We start from the raw sequence: 24,377 nt of genomic DNA on the forward strand, positions 1-24,377 counted from the left end.
AGAGGAAAAGTATGCTTTAAAAAGGCATTTTGAGACACAGGGTGATAGCTTGCAAAATAAGATGCAGGCCAATCGTTCATGGACGTAACAGGACATAATCAATTTTAACTCTAAGATCTTTAGTAAAACTCCTCAGGGTTTGACCTGTTGACAAGTGGACCAGTAGATTCACTGCCTTTATATGAAACTACTTATTTGCAAATATTGTCTCAGTACAGCCTAGGGAAAAACACTATCCATGTTCACATCATCCACGTTTGAGTCATGCCTCAGTTTTTCAAAGACCTACTTTTCTGCTGTGAGGCAAGAAAAATGAACATTTAGATGACTGGACTGACTGCAAAGGCAACTACCTTGCTAGAGCAGATCCCCTTAAGACTGGCTCTTCTGTTGCTCCAAAATCCATTTACCCTGAAAGTTTGTGCAGCAAGGATGTCTTGCAGCAGTTGAGAATCAAGGGTGATGACATACCTTTGGGAGTTTCTCTGTAGGAACTTTCCTTCTTCAAGGGATGCTGTGTAAGGATTACAAGAGAAGTCAATTTGCAAATTGCTTGCTGGAGAGATCATGAATCCTGGAGGAGCATGACAATTTGTTTTGCTCTATGCCTTTAGCCAGAGTATGCTGCAGTCATCAAAAAGTAAAGCAAGGATGGCCTCCCCACCTGCACAGGGCCATCTCTAGTCCTTCCTCAACCAGATAAAATCAGTTGTCATTCTGAGAAAGATCACAGGTAGACACCTTCATAACAAAATCTATTTTTCTGTTGGCTGCTCTCTTTGGATTTCACCTTTTTCTTACTGGGCTGGAAGATCTGTTAGAGCTCCACTTGGCTGACAGAAACATAAGTAACAGCAGCTTCCCTTTCTCATGCTGTTCTTTACCTCTCCTGTCAGTGTAGTCTCCACCTCTAAGAGAGCCCTGACAGAACTCTGCTGTGATTAGATAGCCCTGCACATCACCAGTGACTGTGGGCTGGATCTCTCCATCACTGATACCATATCACCTCTTACCAAACTGGCTTTTGCAGCCAAGGAAAGAAACTGCATGTACAGTATTATTCCTAGCAAGAGGAACAGCATCTCTGTGGAGAAGGACTTAAATGAAAATCATAAAGGTGCTATTTAAAAACATTAATTGTGAAACTCTGACAGGGTCTGGATGACGTGCTTGCAAAGTAATGAAGTGCTGAATTTACAACTGCCCAGTGCTTAGAACTGGAGACTGAGAGGCTTGAAGGGACCTCTGGAGATCATCTGGTCTAGTTCTGCTCTACAGTTGCAGCTCAGGGAAGACTGAATAAAACAATCATAGAAATAGTTAATGTGAGGTTTGACATAGGTCATGATTACAAAACTTTCATAGTGTACAACACCCAGTTTCAAATTCAGGTTTAAGTGGGACTGTAGGAACAACTTTTGTCTTGGAGCAGCTGCATTACCACACTTTGATATGCACTCAGCAAGCCATACCTATCTCCTCCTATTGCATAATGTTTGTAAAGTTACTTCATCAATACAAACCCCTTGGAAATAATTTATTATATGTTCTGGGAACAAAGCAGTTCTTTGGAGGATCTACTTGAGTGATTGCTGAAATTTCTATGGTAAGTGATGTATTTTGGGGTTGAGGTTTTAAAGTATACAAAGTTTCTGTTCTTTTTGTACTTTTGCAGTGTTATGGACACTTGGTGATTTGCAAGGCAAGTGCAATGCAGATCCTTTGCACCAGTAAAAGTCAAACATATAAACCTGTCCAAGGAAAAGGTACTTACAGCAGCATGGTCTCTGCAGAACTTGCAGGCAGTGCTTTCAAAAAAGGTTTATAGCACGCTTCCTACTGCACAGCTGCACAACAAAGAGTGGTTCATTCATTGTTCAGTGCTACCTTTCTTCCCCCAGCTTTTACAAGCCAAAAACCTAATTTGAATCTGGTTCAGGGTGCCTTGAATTAATCTGAACCCAAAAAAACCAAAGAGGCTGCTCAGAGAAACAGCATTTAGATAAGCAAATGGGATTTACAAGCCTGTGCAGTTTTTGTTGGCTAGTATATATTAAAATGGCCAGTCAGCAGTCAGCAATAAAAGAAAATGCTTTATAAGAACAGTAACTCAGACTTTCAACAGTTTTAGGCAATTGCAACAAAAGCTATTAAGAAGATGACTAATTTTTACAATTAGTACCTATAATTATCATAAGAGAATTTGCAGGGTCCAGTAGTCCATCACAAAAATTTATTTTGTTAATTACAGAAAGCTTTCTATACCCTGGGCAAGACTCTGTATTTGGTTTAGAAGAAATACTTTGGTATAAAGTCAGAAAATGTTCATCACTGTTGGTATCTGGCATTTGGAGTTTAAAGCCTCCTGCTAAATCAGTACTGCAAGTTGATATGTATTTCCTTTTCTTCAGCATGATAAAGCTTCTGCCTTCCAGTGCCCAGGTTGTGTGGAAAAAAAATCACTTATCTATTCCAGTTCCCATCCACAGGAACGCAGATCTGCAGAGCATTTTCCAAGCATTGGAAGGTTGTACTATTTCCTACTAAGGCTAGAAGTAGAAAACCTGAAGTATGGCAAAATAATTCTCAAGCCAAATGAATTTCATTTAAAAATAAATCTTGAAATACATACAGCATTCTAAAGCAGAAATACATTATGAGATTCACATGATACAGATGTGGCTCGTTGCTTTTGGTTCACTGTCCACAGAGGAGAACAAACAGTACCCTCCAGCTGATGGTTTTTCAACCATCACACATGACCAGTAAGGGTTTCTCTTAAGTTTAGAAAGCACTTTCTGAGAAACCTCTTTCTCTGGATTAACTGGGAACAACCTGTTAATGCGCTGCTGCTGTTCCCCCTTCCCAGCCCCTTAAAGGAAAAGTATTTTTGGTCACTCCAGCTTTACCATGGTTAACAATCAGATGTCCTTCCCAGAGCAGGAGTCTCTGTACTCATTCAAAAATAGCCCTTTTAAGATATGTCAAATTAGATGAAGAAATAACTCCTAATTATTGGCCCACCAAAAGATCAATCCTTTAAATAACTGTGCACATCTTACAAACATTTCAAAGGAAAAGCACATCCATTTGTTAGTGTGAATACCACACTGGTCACATAATAACAAATAATGTTCATTTGTCTCTGTGATGTGACCTTGAATCTCATCAAGTGTTCAAGTCTTCCCAGAACACTTCCAGAAGCAAGTGCTGAACAATCAGGATAGTGGAGTACTTAAAAACCCCATTTGAATGAAAACAAAAGTATGGACGACAGATGCTTCCCCTCTTCTTTTGCTGCCATCCTGCTGGAATCTCTGTCCTCTTTCAGTCTCATCCCAACTTTTCTGGTTAAAACCTCTTTTCCAAAACACCCTGAAGTCCAGTTCAGGGTCTTTCAACCTCCCTTTCTGGATTCATGTCTTCTTACTGCTCAATTTCTGTCTGTGCAGGTGTGTCTCAATCTCTTGCTTGAAAACAAGCATCCCAAGCTGGCCATGGGAAGCCTCATTCATGGCCTTGGACTGCATGCACATTTTGTACTGCTCTGGAGTCAGCTCGTCCAGACACTGCTTTTCATGCCACAGATGGAAGAGACCCCTGACAGGCGTTCGGATCACCATCAGGTTGCTGTGAAGGTACTTGCGGTACAGATGCACATCTTCACCACCCCAGCCTTTAATGTCCAGGTCAAAGCCACCTGACACAAACAAAAGTCAAAATAATCAAAATAAAACTAGAAATCTGTTAGCAAACGCGATGCTATTAAGTGTACTACAGCTGTTTTCTGACTCTAGTCAGCCCTTTAAAACACACACACTTTCTGTGAACATTAAACTGCCCATCTTCAAATCTTCCATCATCAGAGAAAAGTTCTTTATTTGTAATTTTATTTGTAAGCAGTGTTTAGGTTCTTGTAATTCTGTTGCATCTAGGAAAAGCCTGAACATCTAACTACAGCAATGCTGCAAATTAGTGACACAGACACACTGGCAAAGGAAAGGGAGGCTCATCATAACTTTCTATGTTTTAGCAAAAAGGCAGGCGTATTGGAGTGTATTTTTCTTACCTATGTTGATAAAATCAGATCTGTACTGGCAAGTCATCCCAAAACCAAAGTCTCTCCAAAATCCAGTTTCTTTTTTAATAATCTGCATGGAGGGAAAAGAATATTTACATAGAAGCAGAAATGCTTTCAGAGTGAGCATTCTGACCTGAGTGTGGTCAGAAATAGGAGCAACTGCCCTTTTATTTTCCCCCATGTGAATCCACAGCTGGTCCTGAACCCGTTTTTGTAGATACTCGTTGGATATATCTGCCCCCCCTGCCCCCACCAAACATTTGTGTTCTTAGCTATCATGGGTGACCCCCCTGATGCAGAACAATCAGTTTTTGCTCCACTCCTTCTGTTGTAGACCAAGAAGAACAATATCTATTGCAGGCAAAGCATCATCCAAAATTGTTCATTTCTGTGGGATTCACACCTGATAAAAGAAACATATTGGTAAACCAGGGAAGCCGCTCTGCTGTCAGAGCAGATGGTGGCATCTGCATTGTGGACCACATGAGCTGTAGAAGAAAACAGTGGTTCTAATCTGATCACACAATCAACAGCTTTTTGATTATGTTGATTTTGAGTAACGAGAATAATTTTCCATTACAGAAAATGCTATATCCACCTAAAATTTAACTCCATAAATGCTTGGTGATAGATAAATGTCCCATAAAAGCCTTTGTAAAGATGAATGGTCTGTCTTCCTGAGATGGACAATGAAAATATTATGTATTACAGGTAGAAAATCAGAGCACTGAGAAACTATGGCTATAATTTTGAAAGGCAGATATCTAAGTACAGATCTCTAAGGCCATAATTCATGCATGTGAGTGACCTAACCCAATCTGGTGAGACATCCAAGAGCTTCAAGGGACTGGGACAGGCATTTAAATCCTCTGAGCAAGTCAGCAGTACTTCACACTCTTGAATGCCTGGTTAGAAAGCTATCCATTAGCATCTGCTTTAGAAAATCTTGACTTAGTTGTGACAGAATTTCAGAAGATGAGGAAAGAGAACTTCCATTTCTGGTTTTATAAATCCTAGTATTTCCTTTATGAAGAAGTGCTCTTCCAAAATTTTCTCTCCTGATTTATTGTTCATGCCTCCCCTTTTTGTTCACACCTTTTGTCACTTCAAATGCCTTTAAAAAAAAAATATTTTACTGCTTACATTGCTATACATTTCATTTCTCTTTTCTCCTTTCCTTAAAAAAGCCAAGTCACAGCAGAAGCCAATTAAAAGGAAATAAGATTGTATCTGTCAGGCCTGTAACGTAACAAGAAGTCTCCATCACAATGCCCTTACAGCAAGATACTCATGTGCATTAGCATTATTATTTCCCATTAGGGCAAGTGGCTGCTGCACAAATCAAATTCTATCCAAGATTTCTGAAGGCTTTTTTTTTTTTTTCTCCTCAGCAGCCCAAGTTCCAGGACAGAGAGCTAGCACTGTCTTGTTTTATTGCCATCGATCTGGCCTCATGCCTGGCAACTAACATGGGCTAAAAATATAAAAATATACATAAAAATGTGATTGGCTGTACTTCTTTAAATCAAGAAGCTTTTCTGACATAAGCATCACATTTTATGATTCAAATATTAGCTATAAATATTTTCACAATCCTGACAATGTACTTTGTGGAATTTATGCTAGCTTGAAAGCTAAACTCTATTTCACTCCCTAAGCACAATTCTTAGAAGCTTGAGGATACCTGACAGGTTCTGAGCATAGAGAGAAAAGCTAATGTGAATCCCATGGTATGATCAGAACAAGTTTCTTCCGAGGAAAAAACCAGTACAAGGAATTTTCCAGACTCTTCAGTAAAAGACTTTCTGTCTATATGTCTCATAACCCAGAGAGCAGTAGACAAAAAAAATACTTTAAAATATTTTGGATTGACTTTTCAAACTCTCATTCTTCATTTTTATAGAGGAACTGTACAAAGATGGGGGTAGAGATGACAGAAGACTGGACTCAGAGCCCAAGTGATCTTTTTCAATTGTGACTGTCCCTGGGCTCACAACACCCCTAATTCATACCTACCCAGAACAACAATAGAAGCTGGGATGCTCTGGGGACAGTGTCCAGCCTGGGACAGGATGAGCCCTTGTAAATGCAGTGCCTGGCAGTAAGAGAGGCAGATGTGGCAGGTTAGGACCTGGCCCAGAGGAACTGAATGAAGCTGCATAGTTGGCTTACGTTTCAATTTGAAAATTCAGCCACTTAGCAGCACTAGTGGGCAGAGGACTGTGACCCACTGACTCTGAAGAGAAGCAAGACTCCCTTCTATCAGGCCTTTAGGCTCAACAACAGTGCAACACCAGAGCACAAGAGAAAGAAGAACAGTGTCTGCAGCAGTGCCAAGCAATGGCTTGGTCACTAACATTCATGTGAACCTCTCATCTGTGTGCTCTTTGTTCCTCACAACAGCTCCCTCATTCAGGAGACTCATACATGTCTTAATCGTATGCCTTATGGCAATGTTTTTAAAAATATTGCTTTTTTCTCACATCAAAATTATGCAGGTGAGATGAAAATCAGTGGAGTTGTGCTGTGTTGTATCAGTGCCAGAATAAAGTGACAACTCCAAGCATGTGATTTGACTCAGACACTTCAGAAACACTGTCTGCTCAGAGGCAGTTCAATCATGAACTGTGGGAAGGGAAAGGCCACTGTAAGGTGTTCAAGCAAGTGAGGAATAACTGTGACAGACCCTGGAATTCTCTTTTTACTGACTGATCTGAGGACAGCACTGCTTTTTACAAATGTCATGTATTCAAATGCAAATACTATTCAGTGATAGGAAGAAATCAGAGCAAGTCAAGGACTGTCACCCCAAGATAGCACACCATGGAGGAATTGTTCACTAGTTAGGAAATTCCTTCTAGCAGAGAAGCAGACATTTTAAAAATTCTTAGTTTCCATGTAAAAACTTCAAAAAGGTTTAGAGTAAATGGAACCAATGTACTTCCCAGTGAAAAACACTGCAGAACTCACAGTAAGGTGAGTGTTAGAGTTAATTTTGTCTGTGTGGTGGTCACTGTGCACAAGGAGTAGGGAAATGCTATCCAAGAGCACATGTACCTTTAAAAAATGCTTTGTTCAAATAAAAGCAGGCATTCAGAGAAGCATGTACTTACCAACTGCTGTTCTAAAGATGGTATGGAATCATGGTGACCATAAATTATACTGGGATTATACTGGCTGAAGAGAACAGGATAAAATACCTTCTTCCCTGGAAATGACAATGGGTTATTTTTTAAAAAGCTGTATAAAACATACTTGTCTCTTACAGATACAGTCCAGACCTGACCAAATCCAGACAAAGTCACACAAGTTTTGCACTAAGCCTATGTTCTTTCCATGAGAATGTGTGGATATAATTAATAAAAAGATACTGTTCCAGAAAGAACAGGTGCTGAAGGCAAGAGATTCTATCACATTGGGAGCAAGAACTGTTACAACTGATTTACAGTAGCTTCATTACCAATTCAAAGGCAAGAATACTCTGGTGAAGGATTTTACATAATAGGTGGAACCTGTTGAAAGACAATGTACTTCATGAGGAACTGTACCTGGCTGTGTGTTCAATCTACAGGAGTTCAAGAATTCTGCTGTGAAGTATATGTCCACATCGCAAAAAAAGAGAACAACATTGTTTCCTTTCCAAAATCGAGCACCAACATCTAATCCTTTGCCCCTGGAAAACTCTTCATTCAACTGGATGAAGGTAAAGTTCTTGAAGTTGGCTGACCTAGAAGGAAAATATTTAGCAACTTACCCTGTCCATCCAGCTCTTAATACAAGCTGGGGGTGGGAACCCCATATGAAAGAATTAACGGATTAATAGAAATCTGTAGTATCACAGTTCTGAGAGCAACTGGAGGGAAGAAGATGTCCTGTTTGACTCTTGAGGAGATTTCCTATCTATGTTCAGAGCTTGACCTGTACTCACACACTAGCATTCCTGTCAGACTTTATTTGGGCAGATCTCACAAAAATCCCAACAAGGTTTAGATTCACAAAAATATCTTCAGTCTGCAAATTTCAATTACATTATCTATACAAGGGTCTTCTTCCTACCCAGAGAAGACAAGCAAAAGGCTGCAGTACCACATGATCTTGATAAATACAGCTACAAAACCAAACTCAACAGAGCAGAACTGGCCAAAAGTATATCCAGTTCCTTTGTGCTCTACTGCTCTACTGAAATTGTCTTCCGCCTGCCTTTCGAAGTCAGCTTTCAGTCCTAACTGTCAAAGCTACTTCCAAAGAACTAAAGAGTTACCAGTGTGTGTGGGGGGAGGGAAAAAAAAAAAGCAGTTGCACTGAGGTAAATTGAGTTAAAATCTGCTCTGCAGTTCTAAAGACCACTCTATGGGACTCTGGGTAACACCATTTTTATTTGATACAAAAAGAAAGCTATTTTCTGCAATACACTTTAGAACCTTTTGGCACAACTATGAGTTTTGAGTTATCAAGTCTCCATGAAGGATCACTGTATATGAACGGCACCAGATGTTCAGGTACTTACTTAGAGGTATTTTCAAGTATTGATTTGACTTCATTCATTTGTTCCTTTCCAAAGTAAACTACAGTGAGGTGAATTCTTCCATCCTGTTGAATGCCCATTTCCCTGGAGAAAAGAGACAGATTTGTAACTTGTCCCAGAAGTTGCCTTCCTTCAGTAATCTACAGCAGCTGGGGAAGGCAGAGTAGGGTGAACCTCAGAGGCATTCCTGGGGACATGATTCACTGGCATTCTTGTCCTGAGAAAGCAGCTCACTTTCTCCCTTACAAGAGACAGAAGTCTTTTAGGCAGATTAGGTACCAGGTGTCTAAGCAGCATTTGTTATATTAATAGGACACTGTTAAAAGAGGCCATCCAGCCCCAGGAAGAATGATCAGGCAGGCAATAACTTCAGCACTCAGGAGAACATGAGAAAGGGGATTTTTATCATACCCTACCTCATAACCTTGAGTTTTTGCAACAGATATTCCAGAGTTCGGATCTTTGGCATTTACTAAAACCTAAGTATTAAGCAGAGATCAAACTTGTAGCTCAAGGGTAAGACCAATCTGAGCAAATGCTAGAACCATGCCTCACTTGCGCTAAGTTTAGTTAGCAAGAGCTCATCTATAATCAGCAGAGACATCAGCATGACCAGAGGGCGATTTCTCCCAGTCTAAAACAAGATAATCAGAATACTAATCAGAAGGCTAATTTAGACAAGGAGCCTATTTTTAGATGGCTGTAATTAGATAAAACATCCCATTGTAAGAGTAAGAATCTTTTGATAACACAGTCTTTTCTGGGCAGCTATTTGAAGTTACGTCTTGGTTAAGTTCTTCCTCTGAACATCATATCTGTGCTGAAAAAATAATAGTTTAAGAGTAACTATGGTGAAAGTTTGAATATTCCTTCTTGCCTTTTGTTGCCTTAATATTTTATCTAATGGAGCGTAGCAAAATGTCTGGGAGCACTGATTCCCCTTTTTCTGAGAAATGCTGCTTTGCAACTACTGCATGACATTCTCATGTTGCCACAATTGTATGTGCCCAACAAATAGATTGAGACTCTTGAGGAGATCAAGAAAATCAGAAACCCTGATGACTGGAATATAATTGCTCTTAGTGCTAATCACAATGCATTAAGCAACCAAATGCCTTTCAGTCTGTAATCTCAAAAATCACTTTGTGGCACAATGAACTGTTATGGAAAAGTAGCGGTGAGTGAGGTTTTGATAACTCTTTTAATTGCGTCTTACTTTCCAAGTAAGAAAAAATAAAGGCAGCGTTGAAGAAAACCCACCTGAAATTCTGCATGAATTGCCGAAATTTGCTGGCTCTCTTGGCCAATGGCACAATGACATTAATAAGTGTGTCAGCCATATTGACATTTTCATTTTTCACTTTCATTACAGGACCAAATGGCCGGAATAAAACAATCTTCTTGAACTGATGTTTTGCATCTCCTTTGAAAGTCAGCTCATACAAGGTACCTTTATTTTTTTCTGTACGGTAGATCCCTGCATGAAAACAAAAATGAAGAGATTTTTGTATTAAAGTTGGGCTCCTGGGAGGAAAAAAAGGAGAAAGTCTTAAGTTGCTACATCTAAGTTTAAAACGCAGCAGAGGCAATGAGCTATTTACTTTTAAACCAATACACAATCCACTATCATTTGGAGGAGGCCATCACTGTAGCAGGGACACAGCCCTGGGATGCAGGAGCTGTTTCGTATTCTTGCAGGCACATTCCAAGGCTTGGCTGAGTTACAAACCCCTGAAGATTACCAACTGCTCACTCTCAATATAACCCAGCAGACGTACTGTCCTTATTTTTCAGACTGCTCCAATTGCACATGCAGACATGCATGGTAATGGAATGCAGAGGGACTGCAAAGGCAGTCTGCCTCTCTGCAACAAGAGAGATTAGGCCATCTCCCAGAAAGGCAATTTCCTGATGAGCACTGGGAGGTTCTCTGGAAAGTCCCCTGAAAAAACTAGGCAAACAGGCCCCAGCCATCAACTTCACCCACTGCCAGACAGGACAAAACTCTCCTGTTACTCAGCTCTCAAGAGATCGCTATTTTCTTTATGAATGCCCACTCCTGCAAGGATAACACTACAGTTTGTCAGAGGCTAGACCAGGATATTTAATTCATACAATCATGCATTTATTTCCTGTATGGAAGAAGCTTTTGACATACTTGATGGGTGAAATTGGTCTGGTTCATGCTGAGAGCCAGCATGAACTATAAAAGCCTTGATCATGCCCCACTGAAATACTATAATATCCTAAATGAGATCAAATTGGCAAAAGGCTATAGATTTTACCTACTCTAAATGATGCTTCAGTCCCTACAGTATATACTGAAATAAAGCTTTTTCACCAGCAAATCCATTAGATTTAAGAAAGAAAAATTAATGTTAATTCTAACTAGTCATTAAGTCACTGTAAACATTTTAACAACTTAATCAGTACAAGAGTATAATTGCAATGCCTTCTATCTCTTACAGAAGTTAAAGAGACAAGCACAAATGGCTCAAAAAAAAAACTCCTCCTCTTAACTTGTTTTTTTTTTCTTTCTTTTTGGGTTTTTTTTTTCCTCTCCATCTGGCTAGGAAGCATAGCTTCTTGTGGTTATGAAAAACAAGACCAAAATAAGGCTTGCTTTTTAAAAAATTTTGGTTATTCCCTGATGTGTAACATTGCTGGGCATCTGACCCATAGACTGTCAGCTGTCTGTATTTCTTGTGAAAGTCTGGGTCAAAGTTTTCTTCAAAGAGCAAAGTGACATAATCTGTTCATCTTGCATTGCAGCTTTTACATTGGGATAATCAAAAGACTAATGAGGTGTGATTTTATCTGGAGAGAGTTCCTTGGACTGTCTTATCTTGACTATCATTCTCCAAATGTTTTATTCTTAATGAACACTTCAGCTGGTTAATAATATATGCAGATTTTCTGATCTGTTATTCACTTCATGTTTTATTTTTAATATAAGCTGATTCAACAAATGCTCCAATCCTCCTTCTAGCATAGTAAATTAATCTAGGGAGATAGCAGCTCCATAATTCTTTTGCTGCTAATCTTTCAAAGTTGTGCCCTTGACTCTTCCTAGCTTTTTTCATAAAGTCTGCCCAAGCTGCAGACCATGAACTACATCTGTTACTGAACTGGAGGTCATCTGCATAGTGGGCTAATTGTCCTCCTCCTGGTGGCCAGAGAGTAGAAATCTGGGCCTTTGAGCTCTGCTCACCCATTTATTCTTACAGAAAGCCTGCTGATGATCTGAGTGCATTGTTGGGGGCACTCATTTGCTCAGGCAGTTTTTGAACACAGGTTTTACCAAAGACATTTGTGTTTGAAAGGTTAACCTCCTGACATTCAGCTAAACAAAATTCTAAATTAAATCTGATTTTCATTCCCTTTAGAGGTAATTGATAGGACTGTTTCACATGTATGACATAGTGAACTGACATTTTTTCATAATAAAAAAGTTCTAAATTAAATTAACAAATCTAATAGTATCTAGTACACAATATCTCAGCTTTTGCTTTTACATTCTCTTCTACCTACCCCAGCCAAGAAACAGTGACCCCACAAATTCCACTTGCCTAGAGAGATGTACTATCCAATAAAGGAAACCTTGCCAAATAAGAAGGACCTTAAAGAAGAATGCAAGTTTGTGACCTGACTGGGGTCCCTCCTAGGACTATACACACAGAGGCTGCTTCTAACTCTGTAGTTTTGTTCTTGTTTAGTACCACTGCTTCCCCCCCCCAGCTGTATCTGTGTTCCCAATGTTTCCGATTCAAGTGATACAGGGCAGGAAACTGCAGACCCAATACAGGGTCCCACTTTGTCATTGGCTCCTGTTACATATCAGCCTGCAGCACGAGGGGAAGCAGCCCCAACTGCTAATTGGAGTTCTTTTGGAAGACAATTGATTAAAGAGGTGTGCAAATCAGGTAAGAAATATGGGCCATACAGCCCATACTTCCGTGGCCTTTTAAATTCTGAACTGAGTGGAACTGTAGTAGTTCCACATGATTTAAAACAGCTTTTCTCATGTCTTATGACCTGCACAGAATTCAAATTATGGGAATTAGCATGGAAACAACTGCTAAAAGAGGCTCTCCCAAGCTTGCATGCTGATCCAAACACAGCGAGAGATACCAATGGCATGCCAATTACCATAGAGCATCTCTATGGTGAAGGCCAGTGGTCGTTACCCTCAACCCAAGTTACTGCAATTCCTGTAGAAACACTTGAGAAAGTCAAAGAAGCAGCTGAAAAAGCATTCTTTTCCCTCCAACCTGAGGGGTCTTTGGAGCCTTATAGTAAGATCAAGCAGCTACCATCAGAGCCTTTTTTGAAATTTGTAGAACGGTTAACTAGAGCTATTGAAATACAAGTTAAAAAAGAGAATGCAAGGGAAGAGGTTTTAGAGGAAATTTGTATTTACAAATGCAAATGAACAGTGTTGAGCGGCAATTTTGAGTCTTCCCCTAGAACCACCCCCTACACTAAAAGATATGCTTCTAGTCTGTAACAGGAAAGTCCCTCTGATGAGTGTTGCTGAAGACACCAGACCAAAGCTATGGCTGAAAACAAGTAGCTTAGGTGCAGGCATTTGTGCAAAATAATCCAAGAATTTATAATCCTAATCTTTTATACTGAAGAGAACTGTATGCAACTTTAATGCCTCTAGTTAAATATGGCTATTCTTCATGCATATTTAAACAATTTGTTTTTCATTTTTAAAAATGTTCTTTCCTTTTAAAGTATCTTCTTTTTAGAAGCAGAGAACAAAGTGCCCAAGGGCAGGCAGTGAGCCTTGGAAATGAGTCTGAATGTCTTGAGTCACTCTGGCGACTCACCCAGCAGAACATCCTGCCTTTTACAAATTTTTTCCATTTCCAAAGGCTCTACTTTATTTGTGCAACCTGGACTTTCTACGTGATTCAGGAAGATGTGTCAAACAACCTCAATTCTGAGATATGAACTATGAAGAGAGGAAAAAAGTAGTCTCAAAAAAGTAAACAAAAAAACCTTTTCCTTAAAAGATTGCTTCTGAAATTAAAGCCTTGGAAAGGCTAGATATTAAATATTGATAAAAGAATGTTAATTGATTATCTATTGCTTTCATTACAGCAGATATGTTTCAAAATATGCACCATTTCTTTCAGAGGCAGAGAGAAAAGTCAAAGCCAATGTAAACCCAATGTAAAAAAGTAAACAGGAGCTCTGTGTCAGCAGATATAATGGCCCTAAGATGAAGGAAAAGAACAAGTGAGAAGCAAAAATGGCCTGGGGTGAAGAACTGATGAAAGAGCAGTAAGTCTCCAGTCTTCAGATCAGCAATTCCCAGGGCTTTCTAAAGAAATGGAAAATACCTGATGTCTGTTCAGCAGGGCAGACAAACAACTGCCACCTATATGGATCTACATGAAACATGTAACTAGCAAACAGCCACTCATTCTTAACAAAATTCTGCTGAGTGGATGACAATTCTAGCCTCAGTTCTACAGACTACAGGCTTCAAGTCTCCTAGTGTCTCTAGAAACACTCCCTGGACTCATGTTCATTAGGTCCCTTCTGTTAGATGATGTAGGAGCCACTAGGAGGATTTATCAGAATTTGTCATCCTCGTTTTAACTCTGTATGACAATGGTGGTCCCACTTCACATGCAGTAAAATACAGCATCTTATCCTTTGATGAAAAGCATCATTCCTTGCTCCCAGTAAGCAGCCATGGCAAAATTCCATCAGATAGACCACTACCAATAGCTGCCCATTTGAGGAAGCAAAGATAATCCTTTTTCATTTGCCTCTGAGACATTGATTAAAATTCCAGTCACTGGACAGCCACATACTTCAAGTACAAAAACTTTTGATCTAGCATATTTGAAGGTGTTATGGCAGGGCATTTCTTAAAAGTCCAGGGATTTTCTGGAGCTGTTCACATTAGGAAAGAATATCATCAGGCAGTGATTCCATTCACTTATGGAACACACTACTGAGGCTTGTCCGTCTCCGAATTAGTATCTCCATCTCTGAGAAAATGAGCAACTCCCAGATCTACTTGGCACTGCTGCTATTTACATAAATTAATGACCAGACCTGTTATCCTGCTTTCTGAGCAACTGGCTTTCTACTGGAAACAGAACAGTCCTTTGCCTGCTTATAATACACAGAAATTTCTTTTCTTCCCCATGCTGTTTCTTACTGACTCCCCTTGGCAGAAAGCTAGTGAACTTGGTTCACAAGTGGGAGGAATAAGGGGGAGAGGGGATCATTATAGCAGCTGAACAGTCCAAGTGCCTCTGTCAGGAGAGAAGCTAAGCAGAGAAGCAGCCAGATGGATACATCTCGACCTCCAGAGAGAAGGTGTGGCTCACTTGGTTTTGATTAAGGGGGGGAAAAATGGAAAATTCCACTACGTGTCAGTTATTGCTCTGAAAGGAGAACTGAGAATCCTATCCAAATTTCATGTAACAGCAAACTGCTGAGAAGGAGTTTAACTCCAATGTAAGGTACTAGGGTTACAGTCTAATTTCCACACACAAGTTACTCTGTCTAGAAACTGCAGAGAATGCAACACTAATTTTAAGATGCCACAGAGATGAAACATTTCTCCTTAAGTGCAAGAAGTGTTTGAAGAAACATTTCCCCTCTGCAAAGACAAGAATAAATGCACAAAATTTAAAAAAGGAAGAGATACAGACCCCAACTGAGTTTATTGCCACACACCACCACCCTGCCTTGCAATGAATTAGTACTGAAAAAGTGATAGCAGGTGCCAGGATCCACAAGAAAAGAAAAATCCACACAGGTGGCCAAGAAAACAAGATTACTGTGCACAACTCTATGTTCTGGCTAGACTCAGGATCAGCAACACACTTGAGTAAAGCTGGTGTCAAAGGCGTCTCTAAGTAGAGCAGAAACAAGGGCACAAATCCCACATATTGACAGCAGCAATTCAGATTTTAAATCCTGTCTCTGATCCTGATTACCTGATTTTCATTTCAGCACAACCTTAAGACCAACCTTAAGATGAAAGCAGTAGCCCCACATTTAACAGGAGAGGCTCACAGTTTTGTGTGCTGTTATTGCTTAAGCAGCTGGAAAACACTTAGAGGGTTAGTGCTATTACTTTCAGTGCAAATCTGGGCACTCCCAAAAATCTCCAGCTGCCCATGGCAGTTCCAGAAAATGAAAACAGCTGGCTTGCTGGCTGGGTTAATGGACTCATGGTTGCTGTGTTGCTGGACTTTTACTAAGTTGCCGGAAGCTGACATAGAATCCAGCTTATTACTCATTGTGTAGGCAGTAGCACCTGCAGAGCACTGTTTCCAAAACAAGTTCAGAGTCCAAACTATACTTGAAATGCAGAACTGGAACAGATCCTCCCTATATATACTGAAGTTACACAGAACAATGGATTTGTCCTTTGATTGGCAGTTTTTACCATTCTTGGGAGAATAAAGTTGAGGAGAAAAAAGAGTGACAAGAGGTCACAGAGATGTCCAAAGGGATTTGGCAGGGAAATTTTCTGCCAAATCTCTTTGTTTCCAGCCCTAATACATGGATCGCTGCATTTGCAAACAAATCAGTCTGCACTGATGAGTGAGAATTAGAATTTGTTCCCTTGCACCTACAGAAGCAAGGACCTGCCCCGCAGGGGAGGACACAAGAAAGGTTCTCTGAGCTCAGACTGAGCTGTACACAGGCCTCCAGTTTCTTGAGCTCTGAGTTAAGTGAAAGGCTTCCTCCCTCTGGAGTACTTCACCATGGTATAAGAAAGCCAGCAAGACCATTAGTGCATGAAGAACCTCCACAGAGCCAGCACTAGCGTGCATCTTTTCCCCACACCTTTCTGCACTTTTTCCCCAAGCACAGCGCTGGTACCTCGTCAAAGTCTCTTAATTATGCATAAAGGCAGGCTCACAGCTTAATTGATATTAACCAGTGTGTGTCAGGAAACATCTCCTTTCTTCTCACCCTCTCACATGGAAGAGGTGGTGCCCAACAGTTACAAATGCTTGTTCAGCACCTATAAAAACTGTAGAACCATATTTTGAAAAGATAAATTAAACAACACACAGAAAGGAGGAGAATGGCAGCATGGATTTTAACTGCAGTTGCCAATGTTAACTCTGGAATTGCAATCTGGGATTGCAGCCTGGTCAGTCACTCCTTGCTTTGTCAATTTTGAGGCAAGCACATGACTAGAGAGCTGTGAGAACACATTTGTGTCACTACAGGACACAAAGTTGTCACAAAGTCCTTTTCCCCAGGAAAGCTGCCATTTTGCAATTGTGCCTGAGGCAGCATCGCTAGGTTGCAGCACTGACACCATCCCAGACATCTGTGCTCTGACACAGCTCCCATCTCCCTCAGCAACTCAGTCACACCAGAACTCCTCCCCAGCACTGCGTGGACCTTCTAACCTGCTCTCTGCATACGAACCTTCAACGAAGTCGGAGGCTGTGTATACACGGGGTTTTGCTTTGCTGACCCCGTCTGGCTTGTTCAAGCTCCCCACTGCTAACTCGATCACCTCTATCAACTCATCTCGCTTGTCCTTCCTTACAGGCTTCTCCTCCGGATGCCGTGTCAGCCCTGTCTCCAGTTGGTAAACCTTCTGGAGGGTGAAGCTCTCAAAGGGCACTGCTGCATACTCTGTGGACAGCTTAACGCCGCTGTGCACCTCTGCTTTGTCTACTTGGGAACGGAGGAAAGCCAGCAGGTTGGCCTGGGCCTGCTCCGGCTTGCTGTGGTCAAGCTGAATGTCCAAGGGGTCTGGGTACAGGTTCTGCATGTTCTTAAGCTGCTCGGTCCTGCCCTGGAGCTCAGCCTTCAACTGGGCAATTTGTTTCTTCAAGCTGATGATGTAATTGCGGTGTTGCTCTTCTCGCTCTTGCAGAATGGCTTCGTATCCCTCCTTCACAGTTGGACTGTGCACCCTGGGCAAGGCAGGCTGCTGGTTGTCACCCTTGGGTGTGCAGGCCAACATATAAACAATAGACATTGAGCAACAGGCCACCACCAGCAGGCCTACAAGTCGGGGAAGAAATAGAATAAATCCTCGTCGGAGCATCATATCTCAAAAAAGCAGAGTCTAACCCCACACATGCAACAGTTCTTATATCCATGCAGTGCCACAGAGGCCTCTGGTCTTGGAGTACTCTTACACAGATACATGTATGTGCAGGAACTGGTTTGTCAGCTCCCTTGAAATGTGTGCTCTGCCTCTATATGGATCTCTCTCTGGAGCATACCCAGCAGGACCAAAAGACAAATTGTGAAGCAGACAGGATATGTCCTGATCCTCATGGCAACACCTATGTTGATGAAATATAATCAGACGGTGGCTGATGGAGCCTGAGGACCTGAAAGATAAATGACAAAGACAGACAAGGTAGAATTTGGTCATTCAGTCCAGATTATTTAGTATGTTCTAATTTAGCTTGTTTCTCAGCTGCTCTAGCAGATCTCAAAGCTGTGAAGTGCTTGGGCTAAGACCCTAAAGGTGCCAAGTTCCTTATGCAGAAAATCCCATATGCATCCCTTTCATTGTTTATAACATGTCTTGGCCCATTGCCAATGGAAAACTAGTCCAGGCCTCAAAGACTCCCATGCTTCAGAATAACTTGGAAGAGTCTAGTGGTTAGTCTGGTGGTTGGATGCTAAAGTGCTCAGTTCATCCAAGCATTGATGGCCCTTCAGGTGTTCTCAAATCTTGGAGTGTTCACTCAAGTTTTGAAAGGAAGGCACTCAGTCCCACAGCTACCACATACATTTTAGCTTCCAGGCAGATTTTTTCAAAAACACCGGATGACAAATATAGTCCATTTGAACATATGAAGCCTGACCTGGAGCAGAAATCTAATAACCAGAAAACTAAAAACTGTTATCAAGGCCAATTACTGCAACTATCATTGTTTGACATATCCTACCAGATGCTCCCATAAAAACCAAATAATGAGGAAGAGGACATATTCTAGGAACACTCAGCTGATTTTACCTGAACTCAACAGAAGCTTTGTTGCAATTTTGAAACTGTCATCATTGCACATTGTTTTAACATTTCAAGACCCTCTTCTGTTTCTTATAACATTATGAAAATGTACAGTACGACCATGTTTTCCAGTCTGCCTAGGACTACAGACCACAGAGAAGATGGAACTGGGAACATTATAATTTTTAATAAAACTCCTTCGAGTATATATAAAAAAGGGGAAAAAAATAGATGATTGAAGTTGAATATTGATCTAGCTATAAGCTACATTAAAACAACTGTGCTGAGAACATTACCAGAGAGATTTTCAAAATCCCTTGGGTTTGGCCCAAACCCATGCTGGTGCAAGGAGCTTCATCATTTACTCAGCTGACTGTACACTTAGGTATCAAGGCTGAGTAGCATCCTAGATTACACATTGTTAGACACAAACACAATCAAATTAACCCCTTGGTGCTCTCCCCTTGGATGCATGCATGACATCATTACACTCTTTTGACAGAGAGTCACAGTCCTTTTAGGCACACATCCTTGCTGGCACACCCTTAAGCAAAAGCAGTTTGACTAAGAATAAGACTTTCAGAGTTATTTTCAGTTATTTCTAGTCTTGAATCAAAGTCTTATGTAGGACTTTTTATAAACTTCTCTGTGGCTTCCCCCCTCCTGCCACCCCCCATCTTGATTGACTATTACTCCATATGCAGCAGTTACACAGAGATATTTCTGATGTTTGGACTGTTATTATTTTATCAGTTTGCAGAGCTTCTGGGAAAAAACCCAACTTTGAGCAGGAATTGAGGGGGCTAGAATGAGCCATAAAAATAGTACTGTATTTTTTTCAAAGTAATGCTAAATTACTTGTATAGCATTTATAGGATTCTCCAGAAAATGTCAGCATTTTCAAAGAAAGAATTGCTGATTTTCAAGAAAATATTCAAGCAGCAGAAGAAAAGTACGGGGTGCTGGTGCCCTTACCTTTTTGATGTGATCTCTTTGGAACATCTTGGTCTGCTACAGCTTCTTCTCAGCTTGCCAAAACCATTGCCTGTTTATCTCCCTTCTCATGCCTTTCCCAGAAAATGCGTGTACTATGAAAAGTGCTGTCAGCCTCAGAACACCTCTTCATTGCTTTCACATTTGTCAGCTGCCTACATCTTCAGTCTGTCTCTCGTGTGGTGAAAGGCTGTAGTGGAGATGCTTCCTATGGATGCACTAAAAATGTTGGCCTCCTGCAATGTAAAGGAGCTTGTCAAAGTAAGGAAAATTAATCTGGGCATTTCTAACTGTACAACAGATCTGGCTAGAAGACTGTAAGAAGGTAGTGTGCAGGGAGACAGGGTCAGGAAGTGGTGAGATGTAGTACATAAAACACTGCTGTGCTTGTATGCTTCCCTTCACACAATTAGTCCATTGACTGAATTGGCAGAAGCTGAACATGAGTGAAAGGATTAGTTGTACTAACATGGTATAAACTGAAATTACATCTCAATGGCTTAGATAAACACACTATTTAATTTCTATAAGCAGCAACAGATTTGAGTTTTGGTCAAAGAGCTCTTCAAACATTGACCTTAGAATATATATGTATATAGATAGCCATCATCACTAAAACATAGTATCTCTCTCTTCGGGATACTATCTCTTTTCTATATAGTTTTCTGGTTTGAAATTTCTGCCATCGAAGATGTATCTTTATAAACATTTCAGGACAGTAAATTAGCAGAGCTACTTTGTCCTTTGAAACACCATTATCGTAGTAAGGAATTGAGACTATGTGGACTTTAACCTTTTTCACAGGATTTTACCATCATGACGGGAGGCATCCTGACAAGAAGATTTCATTGCTTGCACTCTGGATCTATCTTATTAAATTGTACTGGTAGCTTCAGTGGCATTGCCTTACAGTGACTGACATTTAAATATACAGCTGTTACTGTACTACTATCTCATGGGCATGCTTGTGAAAACAGTCCCTATCCAGGTCAGCGCCAAAAAAAGCAGATTACTTTAAATCAACACCAAAGGTGGTCACAGCTAAGGCATGTCAGCTGCATAGGCAAGTACCAGAAAGCCAGGGATGGTAACTCCTCCTAACAACCATTCTGTTGATTTCACCAGACCAACACAATTTCACACCAAGTGAGATGAAAAGACAAACTGAAATGTCAGTTTTTTTTCCGAGGAACTGACAAAAATGCCTCTGTATTTCACAGCAGTCAGCTGCATCAAGTAGTATTAGTCTGTTTGCAAGGAGAAGCTGGAACAAATATGCAGTGATTAGTCTGGTGGCCAAGGAAAAGGACATTAATTCTTAAAAAAGCCTTCACTTGCAAAAACATCTTCAACCTCAGTTCAACCTGTTAGCCCAGCCAGAGGTCAGCCCTGCTCACAGAGGTGCTTTTCACTTGCTTTCAAGGAGCCTGGGCCCAAAAAATGCTCTAAACACAGAAACAGATTCTGTCGTCACTCTAAGCACTCTGTAAACATTTCTGCACAGTGGGGGGTGCTGCACCCAATCACAGGGAGCGGCAAAAAATGGAAAATTGGTTGGTTTGAAATTTCAGATGGAATGCACCCATCACTGTGTCTCACCAACATCTGAATTTTTATTGGACTATAGAGATACAGGAAATTCATCTCTGCACAGAAATGACAATGTATTTCAAGTCTGAATTTTTTACTCTTGAAAACCACACTGAGAATCTGTGCAGGAGAAAGGGACTCAAACCGAAGTATCTCTGTATATATATCTCCTCTCTGAGCTTCACAATTTCTGCACTCCTCATGTTGAGGACATAAATGGATGGCAAAAGCTCAGTCATATTTGCAGAGGCAGTGATCTCTCAGCACATGTGACATGAGCAATGGCAGATAATTCCATGTTTTTAAGTACTTTCTGTCACAGCTTCTTATTGTAGGTGTAACTCAGACTGGCAACTCCCATTTTAGCTCACAAAACTCTGAAATTCCTTTTATTTTCTTTTTTTTTTTCAGTAGAGGCAGTAAGTGGCAGAAGCTGCAATTAGGCTTTGTGTAGGTGTTTGAAACATCTTCATTGAATAGCAGCACATGTCACAGTGAGATTTCACTAGAATCATAATAGTCTCTGAGATGAGCTGTGGGGAGGAGGAAACAGATGTTCCTCCCAGACTTTAAGTGCCTTACAAAAATAGAGAAAGACATTCTGCAGCCACTTGTAATTTGCCTTGAATTTCTTAATTACAAGGACTGTGTATAGCACTGCAGACAAATTAGTCTGCTTTAAATGTTAGGAGCAAGATTTTTCCCCTTAGCTTCTCAACAGAAATCCAAGACCCTCAGCAGAATAGAACATGTCACAGGGATTAAAATTTAGTCTGACATAACAATTTACATACTTTATGCAAAAATTAATTCTATTTCTCCTTATGGCTAGATCATGAGTTCTCGGCTACTTCTCAGCCCAGTTCTTCTGTTTAGGGCTAAATTAAACAAAAAGCTGAATAAAGAAAAAAGCCTGTCTGATAAATTGACTGGGTGTACCTTCTTGGCCTTCTTGTATTGTCCCCTTTTAAAAATTCTACCACTCCTTCTTGGGCTGACACTCACACATCCCAAACAGGGTTAGTAAGAAATAGTATCCAGAATGAAAATGTTAAATGTTAATAGTTGAAGACAGTAGACAACTTACTGTAAAACTTTTCATTTCCTAATCTTTGATATCAGTCATCTTCAAGAGAAAATCTTACATTGTCACGCATTCTTTTGGAAATTCTCAGCATCTAACCCTGCCCACAGAAGGACAATTACACTGTTCCCCGCTGTGAATAACAATTACAGTCTGATCCTCTTGCAAATAGGTTACAACAACTGTTAGAAGCTGACTTCAAAAGAAGAAACCCTCAAAACTTTAACAGTCCTGGAAATACTGTATTTTCCTCTTGTAAGGGAATGGAGAAGTAGCTGTTTCATTCAAGAAGCAGCTTATATTTAAGATACTGCTATAGACTTCTCACTCTGGAAGCTACAAAACCAGTGCAGAAGTCCTAACTTTTACCTTTTATAGTATCTGGACCCCATTTCTGCTAATTTAATTTGGCTCCTCTTGTAAGGGTGAAGCATTAACTTTATCTACTGTGCCACTTTAGCTGAAGTCTGAGGTCATGTGTACTTGTGTTAGACCATCCACTTACCTGTGGTCTCACTGCTCATGAAGGGAATCTTCCCAAAGGCAGTACAGAACAGAAATTAATATGACTCTAAAAGCCTTCTGCTATCATATGCAGTAAACATGCCAGAGTTGTTTTAACTTTTACAGTAGCCATTATTACTCTTACAGTAGACATCCAGTAATAATTATTTCTTCTACAGTATCATTATTTCCGTTTTAAATAAGACACTTGAAAGGAGTATTGAGGTCCCTTGGTCCTCCCAGTGCATACCTATTCTGTGTGTGGGTTTATCAATGTGTATACACACAAAAGAGTGAAAGCACCATTGCTTTCCTTTCTCCGCTGTTAACAAAACTAGTTTAAAAGTTAAAAAAACCACAGAGGATAAACAATAATTAATTTCTAACTACATCTGAAAAGAATCAGTGTAACACCTAAAATTATCTCCACACACCAATAACATTATTTTTTCAGATAAAAACCCCATTACTCCCAAGTAACTGCAACAACACTCCTAAAACGGCTTTCTCTGTCCCAGAACAATATTATCTGTGTAAGACCTGGCAGTTTTCCAGATATCAATAACCAGCCATTGCAAGGGTCTCTATTAGGAATGCTATTTTTTGTATGAGGTACTCAGATTTCCACTTTACAACCAAAACAAACCACCCTTCTCTGCTAAACATGCTGATCTATAGACGTGCAACCTGCACATCTTCAGTGCAACTATCAGCTGGGGGTACTATAGGGAACTTCCAAAAGCCTTCACAGGACTTTCCTGTGAGTCTCCACCACTCTGTCCCTCTGCCAGTAAGGACATGACAGATCCATGCCTTGTCAGGCTCCAAAGAGAAAATGCAGAGAAGAGATGACAAGCATGCAATGCTGCTGCAGAGATGCTGTGACTTACAAAGACCATCTCCATGCTACTACAGGAAAACAAAGACAAGGTTTTTCTCTAAAGGTCCATTTCACATAATCAAGCTCTGGCCTGGAGTTTTAGGAATTCAGTTACTCCAAAAAAGTTTTGAACTTTGCTAAAATGGAGACAAGAAATATGCTTTTGAGTTGAGCTGGAATTCAACCTGGTCTTTTAAGAGCAAATTAGCAAAGTATCATAGTTTCCAAAACTAAAAAATTGTGGTAGGGCTGGACAGCTGAGATGTCCAACTTAGCTGGAAGGTCATCATCTTCTGAACATGGCTGTCACTTTAATTTCATTTAGGTGAGTGCCATCTCTGTTTCGCACATGTGGAAAAAAGGAGCATTTTTGTCCAATCATATGATGCTGCAAGAGCCCTATACAACATCAAATACAGCAACATGCAGTTTCTTTTTGTAGGAAATTAGCTAACAAAACAAGGACAAGCTACAGCCAGGGAACAGCTAAATAATGCTGCTCTAATTCACTTCATTTTAAGATCTAATTGAACAATTTCTCTGCATGTAGTGAGTTTTCAGATAGACTAACTCAGGTTTAACATAACACCAATCTATACCAGCTTCTGAAATATCTTGGAATCAGAGTATTAATAAATTATTAAATAATTATTATTAGCAATAGTAAATCCTTTAAAATTTCTTGATTAAAACAAATAATGGGATACATTTTACTTATCCATTTAATTCTGGACCTGGGAA

At 40.2% G+C, this 24,377-nt stretch overlaps 1 protein-coding gene across 1 annotated transcript; it reads right to left on the bottom strand.

Moving 5' to 3' along the window:
• Positions 1-3,416: 3,416 nt before the first annotated feature.
• On the bottom strand, positions 3,417-17,667 carry CSGALNACT1 (chondroitin sulfate N-acetylgalactosaminyltransferase 1; the record flags this gene model as incomplete). The annotated part of the gene is made up of 7 exons (XM_084204594.1): positions 3,417-3,700; positions 4,070-4,151; positions 7,195-7,289; positions 7,630-7,808; positions 8,589-8,690; positions 9,867-10,083; positions 17,034-17,667. The coding sequence occupies 7 exons, from the start codon at positions 17,665-17,667 to the stop codon at positions 3,417-3,419; spliced, it is 1,593 nt and encodes a 530-aa protein (XP_084060720.1).
• Positions 17,668-24,377: the final 6,710 nt, after the last annotated feature.

This window comes from Fringilla coelebs (assembly GCF_963513975.1).
Source record: "Fringilla coelebs genome assembly, chromosome: 4".
NCBI lineage: Eukaryota > Metazoa > Chordata > Aves > Passeriformes > Fringillidae > Fringilla > Fringilla coelebs.